The sequence below is a fragment of the Lactuca saligna genome, chromosome 2, assembly GCF_052625555.1.
Source record: "Lactuca saligna cultivar CGN05327 chromosome 2, ASM5262555v1, whole genome shotgun sequence".
NCBI lineage: Eukaryota > Viridiplantae > Streptophyta > Magnoliopsida > Asterales > Asteraceae > Lactuca > Lactuca saligna.
In genome coordinates this window covers 24,178,389-24,192,680 of record NC_136418.1, presented here as the reverse complement: position 1 = coordinate 24,192,680, position 14,292 = coordinate 24,178,389, and the positions used below count along the sequence as shown (strand labels likewise).

The following is a 14,292-nucleotide window of genomic DNA, read 5'->3' as shown; positions in this document are numbered from 1 at the left end:
TATTTTTCTCAACTCATTTAATTTTTAATTTTATAATAAACACAAACTAATAAAAATCATACAAAACTAATTTACAAGTAGTCATTGCATGGGTTGAAAATTATGGAATCAAGTTAGGGAAGCCACGTATCAAACCTACTCAACCCATTGCTCTCAACTCGTTGGAGGTACCTTCTATACCTCCCATCAAATCTACCGATCCGATGCATGATTCCATTCACCTTTAGGGATTAAAGGCCATTTTGGGAATTGATGTTTATCCTTTTGACATGAACACTTATGAGATGGTTTCACTTTTTTTTTTTTTAGTCGTAAACATGAAGATCAGATCTTCAAATAATACAATTCAATAAAACACACTACTCCATCATTGTAAACTATCTATCTGCATTGCAAACTAGGTATACATATATATATACACACACACAGATACATGATATAAAAATCATATAATAATGATACATGATAAAACAAGAAAACAAGCACTATAAAAGTTAAAACTAAATCACTACTATTCTCATCTGCTCTCCGATGGTAGCCTGTATGTTCGTGAGATTCTGATCTGAACCACAAAAAAACATTATTTTTACTATATAAATTAATCCAAACCACATGTATATGTATTCATTTTCATTTATAGCATCAAATGATGAATGTTTTTCGGATTAAGCAATAATAGTTTTATTATCTTTTGAAATTACCTGTGCAAATGCATAAATTGCACGCAAGATTCTTGCATAATCAGTTCCAAGCATCTGAATAACAATGTCTGCTAGTAACGTTCCCCATAGCCTGCATAAATAAATATAAATAAATAAATAAAATAAAATAAATAAATAAAGTATTATTCATGGAAGGGTAAAAAGGGAATAATACATAGGACCAAGTAACACCATTATGCTCCTAACTCCAAGATATCGTGATGCAGCACCTGCTAACCCCTGTTCACAAAATCACCAATCCATAAACAATATTTTCATTAAATAAAATTAAAATTCATAACTTCAATAAATAGATTATGATAATATTGATATAAATATAATTATATTTATATCCAAATCCAATCACCTGTTTTGCTGCAAGTAAAGCTGCTCTTGACTCCAAGTTTATAGCTGCCATTCTTCCACCCTGATAACAATCATAACATTAACATATCAAATATATATATATATATATATATATATATATATATATATATATATATATATATATATATATATATAATATTTACCTCTTTGAGAACTTCCTTCTTTATTTGATAATTGGCTGCTTCCAAGAGCACTTTGCCAGTTAATTTACTTGATATCTACAACACCACATGATTTTTTTTAAGTTGAGAATTCAATTTATGAAAATATATTCAAAAGTAATTTCTTACGAAATTGTAGAGCTTTCCCACTGTAAACATCCCTCCACCCTATAAAACCAAAAATAAAGAAAAGGAATAAATGCAATAAATAGCAACATACTTTCATTTATTCATGAAATCTACATGATTATATCATTTTTTTTCAAAGTACAATGTTGTAATAGGAAAAAGTGAAAACAAATCATTGAACGTAAGTTTCCATATCTTGCATTTCTAATAACCAAAAGAGAATATAAATATAAGGGGCAAAAGAGAAATATGTAAAAAGAATTATTATTATTATTATTTATAAATAAGTAAAACCTTCAGAATTGTTGAAAAGATCTCTTCAGCTCCATGTCCTAAAGCAGCAAAAGCCTGCACTTTCCATGGACTTAAGCCAACTTGTAAACTATCAGAAGTTTTTTTCAAGCTTCTTGAACCTTCACTGCAAACATTTTTTAAAAATATAAAATGTGCCAATATACAGCATCACTTCTAGACACAATGGCAAAATGGTCATTTACTTTCATTCAGTCTAAAAATGAAACAACCTTTCTTCATTAAACATAAACACTTCCTATAGGCATACATCATTTATCCATTCAGCATCTTATCCACACATCACTTAATAGAAAGTCTGCAATTTTTCTAATAAAGTAAATTGAAAAATACTAAAAAAAGACAATATTTTGATTTTTGAGTATTTACTTTACCTTGAGTACTCCTGCAACAAGTGAAGGAAAATTTCTACTTCCAAATCTTCGGTTGATATTTTTGTTGAACAAGGTATTTTTAGTTCTTTTCTCACACCAAGCAAAACATTCCTATATGTAGGCCTCCAACCCCTGAAAATAACTACGAACATAAATGTAAAATTACCAATTTACCCCTACCTCTACGGAACTGATTATCTGATTCCGATTCTTCAATTCACAATCACTTAAACACCATACATACAAACACACTCGAAGGGCATGAGTTTGGAATATAGTTACATCTTGTTTGCAACTTCAACTCAAAAGATGTAAATTACCTAATTGTCCCTAACTTTACCTCAATGAAGATCGAGCATCAGCTGCAAGGAAGAAGAATCTTGATTCCAAAATCCTTATAAACTCCTCTCTCTCTTCAGGATCTTCCTCAATCATTACATAATCAATTTCAGATGGTTTTGCTATGGACTTCAACAATGGACTAAAGTAACTGGATTGAAAAGTTTTTTGACATAATTAGTATGAAGATTATCCAAAAATTACAAAGATTCATGTCAAAAAAGTTGTAATTTTTTGTAGGGTTGCATAAGAAAACATTCATATTCCCACAAAATCATATATACAGTTTTTTTTTACTTCAAGACAAGAGTGAATAGGTTACACCTTGTTCCAAAAAGAATTTTTTCCACCTCATATAGTTCAGAGCCTGTAGCCAACTGAAGAACAGAATGTAGTTCAGAATCTAACACTCCTGTAGATTAAATCAATAAGGCAAAGATCATATATGAGAAACCATAGAGATTAATATTCAGATTTCGCTATATTGTACTAAAATGCGCATGGGATTTCCTTTCTGGAACTATCAATAAGGAAAAGTTCACATACGGTGGTTTACATATCGAAATCCGTTAGTTCGCATATGTAAATTATATAATTTTATATTTTTCTGAATGATCTAAATGCACACTCGCCCTAAAAGAAACTATGTCAATTTCGAAACATATTTGAGTCTCTGAAATCGAAATCAGATAAAAGTACACATTTAAACAATGATCGATAAGCTTTAAGTGCTACTTGAAGAACGACAAACAAGCAACATTACACTAAGCCCAATTTCTTATATACCTTGGTCTCGTGAAGAAATAGCATGAGGACAAATACTCAGAAGCCTTGCCCCATTATAGCGCAAACGGGGATTCAATTCCTGCAATAACACAACACCCATCTCATCTTCGAATCAAAAATGTCGATACAAATAAGAAACAGCAAACATAATCAGAAACCAAGGGACAGAGGGAGATGGATACTGCGCAATGAGTGAAATTGGTGGTAATTGGCGAAAGCGTATGGTGCGTGTAAAGCGAGGAGAGGGGATTGAAGGTTGTTACAGACATTTTTTAGGACACTTCTCCTCTCTACTCTTTGCCTTTCGCAGAGTTTGTGCATTCCAATCTCTGCCCCTGTCCATGTTATCAATATCAGAAACTTGTAATTTTGGTCCACCTAGTTTGAGTTTCGTTTTTATAGTCCCTAAACTGAGCTTTTTGTAACATTAAGATGCACACTTAATCTTTTTTTATTGCACAAAGTTCACACATTCCGTGACAAATATATAAACAATATATTGATTTTAGTTAGTTTTATAGCATTTTTCTTTCATTTGTTCCTATATTAGCAATGTCATGACAAATCTACTAAATTATCTTTAGGAGTATTGATCGGGTAATTTTTTCGGGTTTCGGGTAATTCGGGTTTTTCATGTTAAAAAAATGGGTGTTACCCGACCCAAGTTAAATCCGGGTTTGGGTCATTCGGGTAGTGGGTCGGGTTTGGGTAATTCAGGTATTACCCGAAATATATAATTTTTTTTAATTGAACGTGAAAATAAATTTAATGCAATAAATACATCGTGCTTTATTAGTCTTGTTTATATAAACAAACGAGGTATAAACGAAGTTACTCAAACTTTGAACATTTAGATTTTTTATTCAATAATACTTGAGATATCAAGTAATCTTTTAACAACTTAATCTAATCTAATATAATGTTAAAATATATATATATATATATATATATATATATATATATATATATATATATATATATATATATATACACACACTTAAAGATCTTAGTTTAAAAGTTTAAAATAATTGTAGCCATAAGTTTTGTTAACTGGAGGTTCGGAAGGATCAGGATTGTTCTTTGTTTGATTTTCTTTGGGAGGGTTCGATTCTGATTCACCTCCAAGTGTGTTATGGACTTGGTCATCTATGTGAATTTCTTCATCAACGGGATCCGATGAAGATAACGTCAGTTCGAAATCATAGACATGTCTTGATGATGAGGGCTTTTGCAGAGAGTGAAATGAAGATGAGCATAGGAGCGGCAATGGTAGTGTTCTCATAATCGAACATGAACTCCGTGGAATGTTCTTCGTTAGGATCAGGATGTAAGGCATCATGATGAGGAGACTTTGGAGGATCGTCCGAGATGATTGTAGTTTAGGGAGCCTCTCGTGATGCAAACTCTTGATCTGTGACATCATATGTGGGAGGAATAAATGGCAGGTTGGTCTGAATGGTTCGATTTCTCATGGAGATGAGAGTCGATTCAACTTGAGAACGAGTGAGCTTTGGATGTCTTGTATGATCCCTATTAACATAATCAATCCAATTTGCATCGTTAGAACCTGGTCGTCCTTTACATGAGCCGGGTATCAGACCAGTTATGGCTTTTGAAGTTGGAGGGACAACCCCAGCAAGCTTAGGATCTGAGGCAGGGGCCTCCGATAGTGCGTGTATGGAAGAAAGAGGGATTTCCGAGATGACTCGTGAGTTTGTTCCAGGGGGGTTCAAGGAATTCTTTTCAACACATGCATCACTTTTTTGGGAAGGTGAGGGTGGATCATGTGGTGACTCCTCGTGTGTCTGTGCGTGTGGTATTGAAGCTCCGAAAGGTACTTTAGAGTAGTGGACTGGGGGGTAAGTAGATGACCAGAGTCAGTCATAATGTCGTTAAGTGGTTCCTTTTAAGAGGAAACATTGACTTTGGCTCTCTTTTTGGTTTTTAGTTTGGTGGGAGATGTTTTTTGTTTAGTTGCCTTCTTTTTCTTGCCACCGATCGAGACTGGTTTGAGCACATCAAAGGGTTGTTCAATAGAGACTGGGGTAGACTGTGCTGGGTCATACACAGTCGAAGTCTCTATGTGATATTTCAAAAAGGGATATTCGGATGGTAGAGTGGCCAACATCTGTTGAGGCAGTCAACGAGTGGGTCCGAAAGATGATTGGTTCGGAAGTCTATCAATCTTTATAGCCTTAAAGGATAGAAATACCTCTTTTGGTTCTGTGTTGATCGGCTGTCTCTCTCAGTAGAGTTGTTGAAGTGTAAGAGCCCAGAACCTCGGACTAGAAATTTCTTGAGGCTTCCTCTTTACTACAAATTTCTGAAAATCTTGCCACAAGACGTCAGTCAGATGTACAGCGTTGGTCCTCCCATGGTAAATGTTGTAAACAACATAGAGCCAATCTTTGCTCATTGTATCGGTGCCGCCATGCTTGCTGGAAAGCCCTCAAGAATGAGGTGCATGAGTACCATCCAAAGGCCAAGAACAGTTGATTTCTTGAATTTCTTGGCCTTAAACTCTTCTATATACCCAATATCAATAAGAAACGTCTGGAACTCTTCAGCTGTTGGTTCTTGCACTGTGAAACCCTTGGGGTTTTTTGGTATTCCAATAACCTTGACAAAGGTTTGTTTTGACACAGGAACAATGCGATCCCTTATGATTTTGGTTTCCAGGACTCCATCCTGGACCTTGATCCTTAAGAAGTATGAAGGATTTGAATAGGTATTTGGGGATTTAGGGTTTTTATGGGTGGAATGGAGATGGGATAGCAAGATATGAACTCAATCATCACTTTTATGTATTCATCATAATCCGTAGGATCAAGCAAGAAAATCTGAGTGGTTTCATGAAGAATGGGTTCAGTTGAAGAAGATGAAGCAAATCACTTAGAGGATTTCCTCTTTGGCACAGTTTTTGAAAATTTTGGGGCATTTTGGAATGACAACATTGTTGCAAGTTGATAGCTTGAAGAACAGTTTTGAAGAGAGAGTATGGAGAAGAAGATGATAAGAGCGTAAAATAGGAACATATCGGTTTTGAAAACCTTATATAGTTTGGAAAATCAGGTCGAGTTGTGAAAAAGTGTAATTATTATACCCAATTTGCAAATGGATCGCATTAAGTGTGTTTCCAAAATTGGCATGCGTTTGACCTACAAGGACAAAAGATGCGATGGGAATACGTGCGAAATTGAAAATCGTCATTTCAGTTGAAATGATGTACACTTTATCGAGACATGTGCAGAAACACACGATTATTTAGGATTAAAGGATAATCATTAAAAAATAACCGTTAAGTCATTTTAGAAAACGTTTCGGAAAAAAATTAATGAAAAACCTTTTGAACTTCACTTGAAATGGGAGATCTCATAACAAGGAAGTTCCGATATAGATTGTCATAAGATGCTTTCAGGGAGAAAATGAGAACACTTGTACATGATATATAGTTCGAGATTGCATAGACTCATACTAAATATTAGAGATAAAATGTAAGAAGATCTTAGAGGACATTTTTAAACAGATTTTGAGATTCCAAGACATGAAGAGTCAGATCTCGAACAGAGGTAATAGGTGAATGCACATTACCATTTCGTACTTGAATTCCGAGTGAACTTCATAACTTCCTTCTGAGATACATTCCCAGGCGAGATCAAATCAAAATACCATTGTAACTATATTGATCATGAACTTCAAAAGATAAGGAAAGTTGTACATCTTAAAACTAGAAGAGATTAGACAAAAAAATCCCATAAAGTGATCATATTTATTCTGAGAGGAAATAATTCCGAGATCAAAAAGATTTTGACTTTGAAATCAGTTCACTTTCAGATGTTTCCATCAGAGAGTACAAGCCTCTTGGAAAAATTGAGGATCAGGCAACATCATACCCATTTTGTTCAGAAACCCATTGATTTTGGTTTCATCTAATGCCTTAGTAAAGACATCAGCAATTTCATCGTCAGATGGAATAAAAATAAGTTCACTGTTTCCTTTTAAAACATGAACTTTAATAAAATGGTACCGAATATCAATGTGCTTCGTCATGGAGTGTTGAATTGGATTGTGAGAAATCGTAATGGCACTTTGAGAATCACAATAGATTGGAATTTGTTAAAATCGATAAACATAGTCCAGAAGCTGTGATTTCATCCACAGAACTTGAGAAGTGAAACTAGCAGCAGCAATATATTCCGCTTCAGCTGTTGAAAGAGAAATGTTATTATGTTTCTTAGATGACCAACTAACCAATCTTCTACCTATAAATTGACAGCAACCAGATGTGCTTTTTCTGTCCAATTGAAGACCACCATAGTTTGAATCGGAGTAAGCTTGAAGGAGGAAACTCTCATTTGTTGGATACCATATTTCGAGACTCTTGGTACCATTGAGGTATTAGAATATCTGCTTAACTGCAAAGAGTTGAGACATCTTTGGATTGACCTGAAATCTGGCACACAAACATGTTGAGAACATGATGTCTGGTTGACTTGCTATTAGGTAGAGTAGCGATCCAATCATTCCCCTATACTTCTTTCATCAATAACAAAACCTGATGGATCCGAGAAGATCTTGTGTCCGAAACCCATAGGAACCTTTGTAGAGGCACCGATGTCCACTGAATATTTCTTGAGAAGCTCGGAAATATATTTTTCTTGGTTAATAAAGATTCCTCTATTGGTTTGCTTTACTTGGAGACCGAGGAAGAAACTTAGTTCACGATTCATGCTCATTTGGAATTGACTAACCATTGGCAAAATCAACAACCATTGATAAATCCGTGGATCCAAAAATGATATCATCAACGTATATTTGGACTAGCATGAGATTTTTTCCATTTGATCTTCAGAATAGGGTAGGATTGAGAATTCCTCGTTGGAAACTCGAATGTTTGAGAAAGTCGGTGAGAGTCTCATACCAGGTATGAGGAGCTTGCTTGAGGCCATAAACAACTTTTCGAAGTTTGTAACAATAGTTCGGATAAGAAAGACTGACAAAAATGGGGGCTGTTGGAGATACACTTCAGTATCTAGTGCACCATTTGTAACACCCTGAATTTAGAAGGTCGGAAAAGAGAAGAAAACCTCAATGAGGAAGTGACTTGTCGAGTAGATGGGTGACTCGACGAGTAGGAGCGCGATTTGGTCGCGGGTTTAGTGACCTACTCGACGAGTCAGAAGACTGACTCGGCGAGTTGGTCAGGTTTGAGGAAAACCCTAAATGTGGGTCTTGCACCCTATTTAAAGAACATTAAAACCCTTCATCAACCTCCTTGATGCTCTCTCAACTCCAAAACGAAACCCTAGTGCCTCCCATGAGTTTGTGAGCCTTTGTGAACATTCTTGAGTGTGGTGAAGCTTGAAGAAGAAGGTGAAGCCTTGGGGGTTCAAGAAGAGACTAGTAGATCCAGGAACCTCTTGAATTCTCCTCCATTTTCTAGTAAGAAAGCTTCGACCTTGATCATTATGCATGTAGATCTCTCTTCTTTTTCATTTTGGGGGCTTTTAGTCCAAGAACCCTAGCTTGAGAGGAATGGACGTCCCAAGAGCTTGTGTTTTCAGATCTAGCACTATTAAGGGTTGTTATAGCATAAAGGTGCAAGCTTTATATCATAGGAATCCCCATGAAAGAATATGAAGTGTTCTTTTGGCCTTTTTAGCTCAAAAGGCCATGAATGGAGGAAAAAGGTGGTAGCTTTGTATGGTTAGGAGATGGTTGGGTCCTGAACTATGTTTTGGGTGCCTTGAGACCCTTAGAAATCGTCTGAATAGTGTTGAACATAGAGAGACTCGGCGAGTCAGTTATGGCACTCGGCGAGTCAGGCCAGTTCTTGCCCCAAAACCCTTATGTTAAGGATATGAGTTGAGTTGGAAAAGTGACTCAGTCGGCCCGAGTCCATGATGGTCATGAAGTTCATCGTACTCGACGAGTTCAAGGAAGAACTCGGCGAGTCTAAGACAATCTCTTTAGTTTATGAAGATGGACTCGACGAGTTGTTCATACAACTCGGCGAGTCACAGACTAGACACATTCATATGTGGATAATTAACTCGACGATTCGGTTGAAGATGGTCCCAGTGGCATGGTTAAAGGAGAACCCGTCAAGTTCTTGCTAGGCTCGACAAGTAAAGTCTGGTTTGTTTTAGGATTGGAGGAGTATGGACTCGACGAGTTGGTAGACCAACTCGGCGAGTCAGATCAACTGGATGTTGACTTTGACCAAGTTTGACCAGGGTTGACTTTTGGATTATTATGGTATAAATGTTATTTTGGGTATTGATAGTTCGGGAAGCCGAAGGGTCAGCGGTTCAGAAGTTCCCGGTTAGCAGTCAGAAGTGTCCAGTGAGTTTTCAGCAGTGCGTGGTGAGTCTCCTCATTGTGTGCATGGGTCTACGGCCACAATGCCAGCCCATTATGTTCATGTTCATGTTTATGCTTATCTATAAAAGGAAGACCCATGGGTTAGCCCTAGGCACTTATTGATATATGTTCCAGGTTACGACCTGATGTCGGGCGAGGCCCGAGGAATGTTAGGATGCTAGTGGTCTTTGTGATTCTTGCATGTGTCGGTATGATATGATCCAGACCGAGGGTCCGTGTAACGACCCAATTTTCACGTCCAAAAATTTCATTTTGAAATCAATACATTGGAAAACATTTGTGAATAAACATCATTTGATCATATCATTTCATAAACATATTTCATGTCTGAAAACCAAAACATAAAAACAACCATAATGTCAGAGTACAAAATCCCAGAATAACTCATGGTGCAGAAAACAATGTGCATGTATGATGTGCCGCTACCGCGCCAGCTCCTTCCCCTTCGAAGAAGAGGTACCTGAAAACAAAACTATAAACTGTAAGCACGAAGCTTAGTGAGTTCCCCCATAATACCACATACCATACAATCATATAATGAACAACTAGGAGATACGGGCCTCGCCCACACTCATGGAGATACGGGCCTCGCCCACACTCCGCTAGCTGGGAGATACGAGCCTCGCCCACACTCCGCTATCTAGGAGGTATGGGCCTCACCCACACTCTGCTATCCGAGAGATACGGGCCTCGCCCGCACTCCACTGTCTGAGAGATATGGGCCTCGCCCACACTCAACTACTAAACCATAACATACAAGTATCACACAGACAATGAGTATAAACAATTCTATCATACTAGCCTATATCATAATCAAACTCAACTATGAGATACGGGCTCTGTCCACACTCCGATACTAACATATCATCTATACGGGTCGGCCTTGGTGCCTTAGACCCATTCCTACTGGAAGGAAACTCACCTCGAGAAGTAGTTGTTGAAAGTATGCCTGCTAGATGTATGACTGCTGCACTGGTAATCCTCCGGCTATAAATCCATAAACATAGATTAGTCACTCATAATTACCCTTAGGTCAAATGACTGACCTACCCTTGGTCCAAGGTCAACTCCTTGGTCAAAGTCAACTTCCAGTTGACTAGACTCGCCGAGTCATGGCGCAGACTCGCCGAGTCCCTCTCATACTATCCCAGTACTAACTCATCAAGTCCCTCTTCCCACTCATTGAGTCACCCTTAAGTCACTTCTTGGGACGATTAGACTGACTCGCCGAGTCCGAGAACAACTCGCCGAACCCACGAGCAAATCTCCTATTCGCTTCCAAATCCTCACCAGAGCATCCATCTTGAGGATTTGGGTTTCTGGGACTATTGCTACATGTTAAATTGCTAACTCCGTGTGGAGCTACCAAGGGTTGGACCTTCTACACTTTAACCCTTCTTAACTCAGTAACAGTTCATATGACTCTCCGAGTTTGAAGAACAAATCGTCAAGTTCCAGGCAATCTTCATAAGACTCGCCGAGTCGTTCATCCAACTCGTCGAGTCTAAGACCATCTTCATAGAACTCGCCGAGTCCACTTTGGAACTCGCCGAGTCCCTTCGACTCTCCTCCCATACATACCAAATCTGAGACATGCAACGGTTCCAAACCATAGATCTAAGCTCCTAGGGCATGCTTATCATGTAAAGTTGCAAACTTTACGTGCATGCATGGCCCTATGAGCTCCAAAAGGCAATTCGAAGCTCTTTATGAGGTCATACACTCAATAGGGACCTCAATCACTTCAACCACAAAGACTTTACACTTCTAAGATGTCCATAAGGTCTAGATCTAAAGTCCTTTCAGAACATAGAGCATAAACACATGGAGTTTGAGGTTTTAGGGCTTGAAAATCACCAATTAGGGACAAAAAGGGGATCTAATGAACTAGTGATCGAGTTAGGAACTTTTCTACCTGAATGGAAGCCTCTCACAGTGTAGATTTCGGATCTACTTCCCCTCCTTGCACTCCTCAACCTCTTCCTTCTTCTTCTATGCTCCAAACTTCCTTCACAAAGCCAAAAATCACTCACAAGAACAATATGGGGGGCTAGGGTTTCGCTCTACAGCTTTCTGGAAGTGTTAGGGACAAGGGAGGCCGAGTTAGAGTGTTTAAATAGGGTGTAAACCCTCAAATTAGGGTTTTTTCCCAAACGGGGTCTACTCGCCGAGTCCGGGACCCGACTAGCCGAGTAGACCGCTTAAGTCCTGAGTCTCTTCTCGCTTCTACTTAGCGAGTTGGACCTTCAATTCGCCGATTCCAAGGCCAAAATGCATGGTATGCAACAAGAGGATACGTACCAAGAACCAGTTGCTACAAATCTCCCCCACTTATTTTAGACTTCGTCCTCGAAGTCTGCTGCTCGATCCTGAAACAGCTCGGGGTAATGCTCCATCATCTCATCCACCGGCTCCCAAGTCCACTCCGACCCCTTCCGGTGCTGCCATTGCACCTTCACGAGTTCCACTCTTTTGTTCCTCAGATCCTTCGACTCTAGTCAAGGATCCCTACAGGCCGATCGATGTAATTCAGGTTGCCATCAACCTGAATGTCCTCCAAGGGTACCACTGCTGAGTCGTCCACTAGGTACTTTCGCAGCTGAGAGACATGGAAAGTGTTGTGTATCTGACTGAGTTTAGCTAGCAAATCCAGCCTATATGCCACCTTGCCCACCCAGGCTATAACCCTGAACGGTCCAATATACCTTGGGCCCAACTTGCCCCGCTTCCTGAATCGAATGACGCCTTTCCAAGGTGACACTTTCAGGAGGACCATATCCCCGACCTGGAACTCCAGGTCTGATCGATGCTTATCGGCATAACTTTTCTTCCGACTCTGAGCAGTCTGAAGCCTGCTCCGGACCTACGGAATCTTCTATGTTGTCTTAAGCACCACTTCGGTGCTCCTCATGACCCTCTGGCCAACCTCTCCCCAACATATCGGGGTCATGAACCTCCTCCCATACAACATCTCGAAGGGAGGACGGTCGATGCTCACATGATAGCTATTATTATACGAGAACTCCACCAACAACTACCTCCGAAATCCAGAACACATGCCCGCAACATATCCTCTAACGTTTGGATGGTCCACTCGCTCTGACCATCCGTCTGCGGGTGAAAAGCGGTGCTGAAATACGGACGAGTACCCAACTCGTCATGAAATGTAACAACGTAAATTTAAAACAAAATTTTCATTTTTGTAAACACCAAAAACCATTGATTAATGTTTCAAATTAAAACGCGAACAATGTTATCATAATATAATACATCCCAATGATAATAAAATAGTTTTTCTCCGAAAATGTGTATGATCACGCCGGCGCCTTCCCACGGTCCTCGCTGGTACCTGAAACACATAACACAACAACTGTAAGCATAAATGCTTAGTGAGTTCCCCAAAATACAACTTACGCACATACGCCTTTCCAGGCCCTGACCTTCCGGTCCATGTGTCTCAGGGGACTTCCGTCCCGACTAGGTAAACCTTCCGGTCCTACCCTCGTCAACCTTACGGTCCACATCACAACGCCTTCCGGCCCATAACATATTCTCCTTCCGGCCCATAACATAATGCCTTCCGGCCCATATCAAGCATATCATACATGGCACATATAACGATTAACTTATCACACATAGTACATATAACTCATAACATATCCGACCTTCCGGTCACACAGTCAAACCCTTCCGGGTATAGTATAGTGAGAAAACTCACCTCGTGGAAATTCTAAGATCTCGCGTCCTCGCTATCTCCAAGTCCCAACGACGACTCTACCTCGCCTAAACATAAAAATATCATTTAATACTCAAAGACTTCCACCACTATAACTTTACCCCTTATCATCATTCCTCCGAGGGTAAAAGACCATTTTACCCTTCCTTAACCTAAAGTCCTCATGTTGACCAAAACCCTAAAAGTCAACAAAATTCACCGTGAGAGTACGCGGGGCGTACTGCTAGATGTACACGGGGCGTACATCGCCAACCCATGGATCGGGGTCTCTACCCAGTACGCTGCGCGTACTGGAAGTTACGCCCAGCGTAACCATCCGATTCTAGCACACTTCATTTCTGGTCTTAATCGATTAAGCCATTACTCCAACTTCTAGATCCGACTCTGATGATGTGTCTAAACCCATAAAGTCGAGACCTTTAAGCCTTGGCATGGCTGTAAAGGCTCCAACACTTCTTAACATCATTCTAATCCAACTCAAGGACCTAGATCTCATGCATGGAGCAATATTCACTTCCAAGATATCATTTTTATGAGTCTACAACTCCAATAGACCAGAAATATAAAAGATCTAAGCTTATGGAGGCCATTTGCACAAAAAGTCTCCACCTTTGGGACTAAAACCCTAGAAAATGGTACTTGAAGCATATAACATGAACCAAGTGACAAGATCCGAACTTTTTACCTGATAATGAAGCTTTAACCCTTGCAAAGCTCAGATCTACACTTGAACACCACTTCTAGCCTTTCCAATGAGCTCTTCTTCTCCTTTGCAACCTTGGAATGGCACCACCAAGCTTAGATTATACACCAAATGGCTCAAGGACGAAGGCACACACTATTTAGGGTTTCACTATGAGGGATGGTGGCTGAGAAGTCCAGCCACACATTCCTTTTATAGCCCTCTAAATGAAATTAGGGTTTTAGATCTGGACAAGTTACCCCATGCGTAACCTTGGATACGCCCAGCGTACCTGAGGGTG

The 14,292-nt window shown here is 39.2% G+C and overlaps 1 protein-coding gene across 1 annotated transcript; it reads right to left on the bottom strand.

Moving 5' to 3' along the window:
• Positions 1-367: 367 nt before the first annotated feature.
• LOC145030779 (uncharacterized) lies at positions 368-3,526 on the bottom strand. The gene is made up of 12 exons (XM_078979193.1): positions 3,372-3,526; positions 3,190-3,268; positions 2,728-2,815; positions 2,405-2,554; positions 2,065-2,196; positions 1,673-1,796; positions 1,379-1,417; positions 1,232-1,306; positions 1,069-1,128; positions 877-941; positions 702-792; positions 368-562 (listed from the first exon to the last, which is right to left on the bottom strand). Exons 1-12 carry the CDS (start codon positions 3,456-3,458, stop codon positions 518-520), a joined length of 1,035 nt encoding a protein of 344 aa, XP_078835319.1. The 5' UTR covers positions 3,459-3,526; the 3' UTR covers positions 368-517.
• Positions 3,527-14,292: the final 10,766 nt, after the last annotated feature.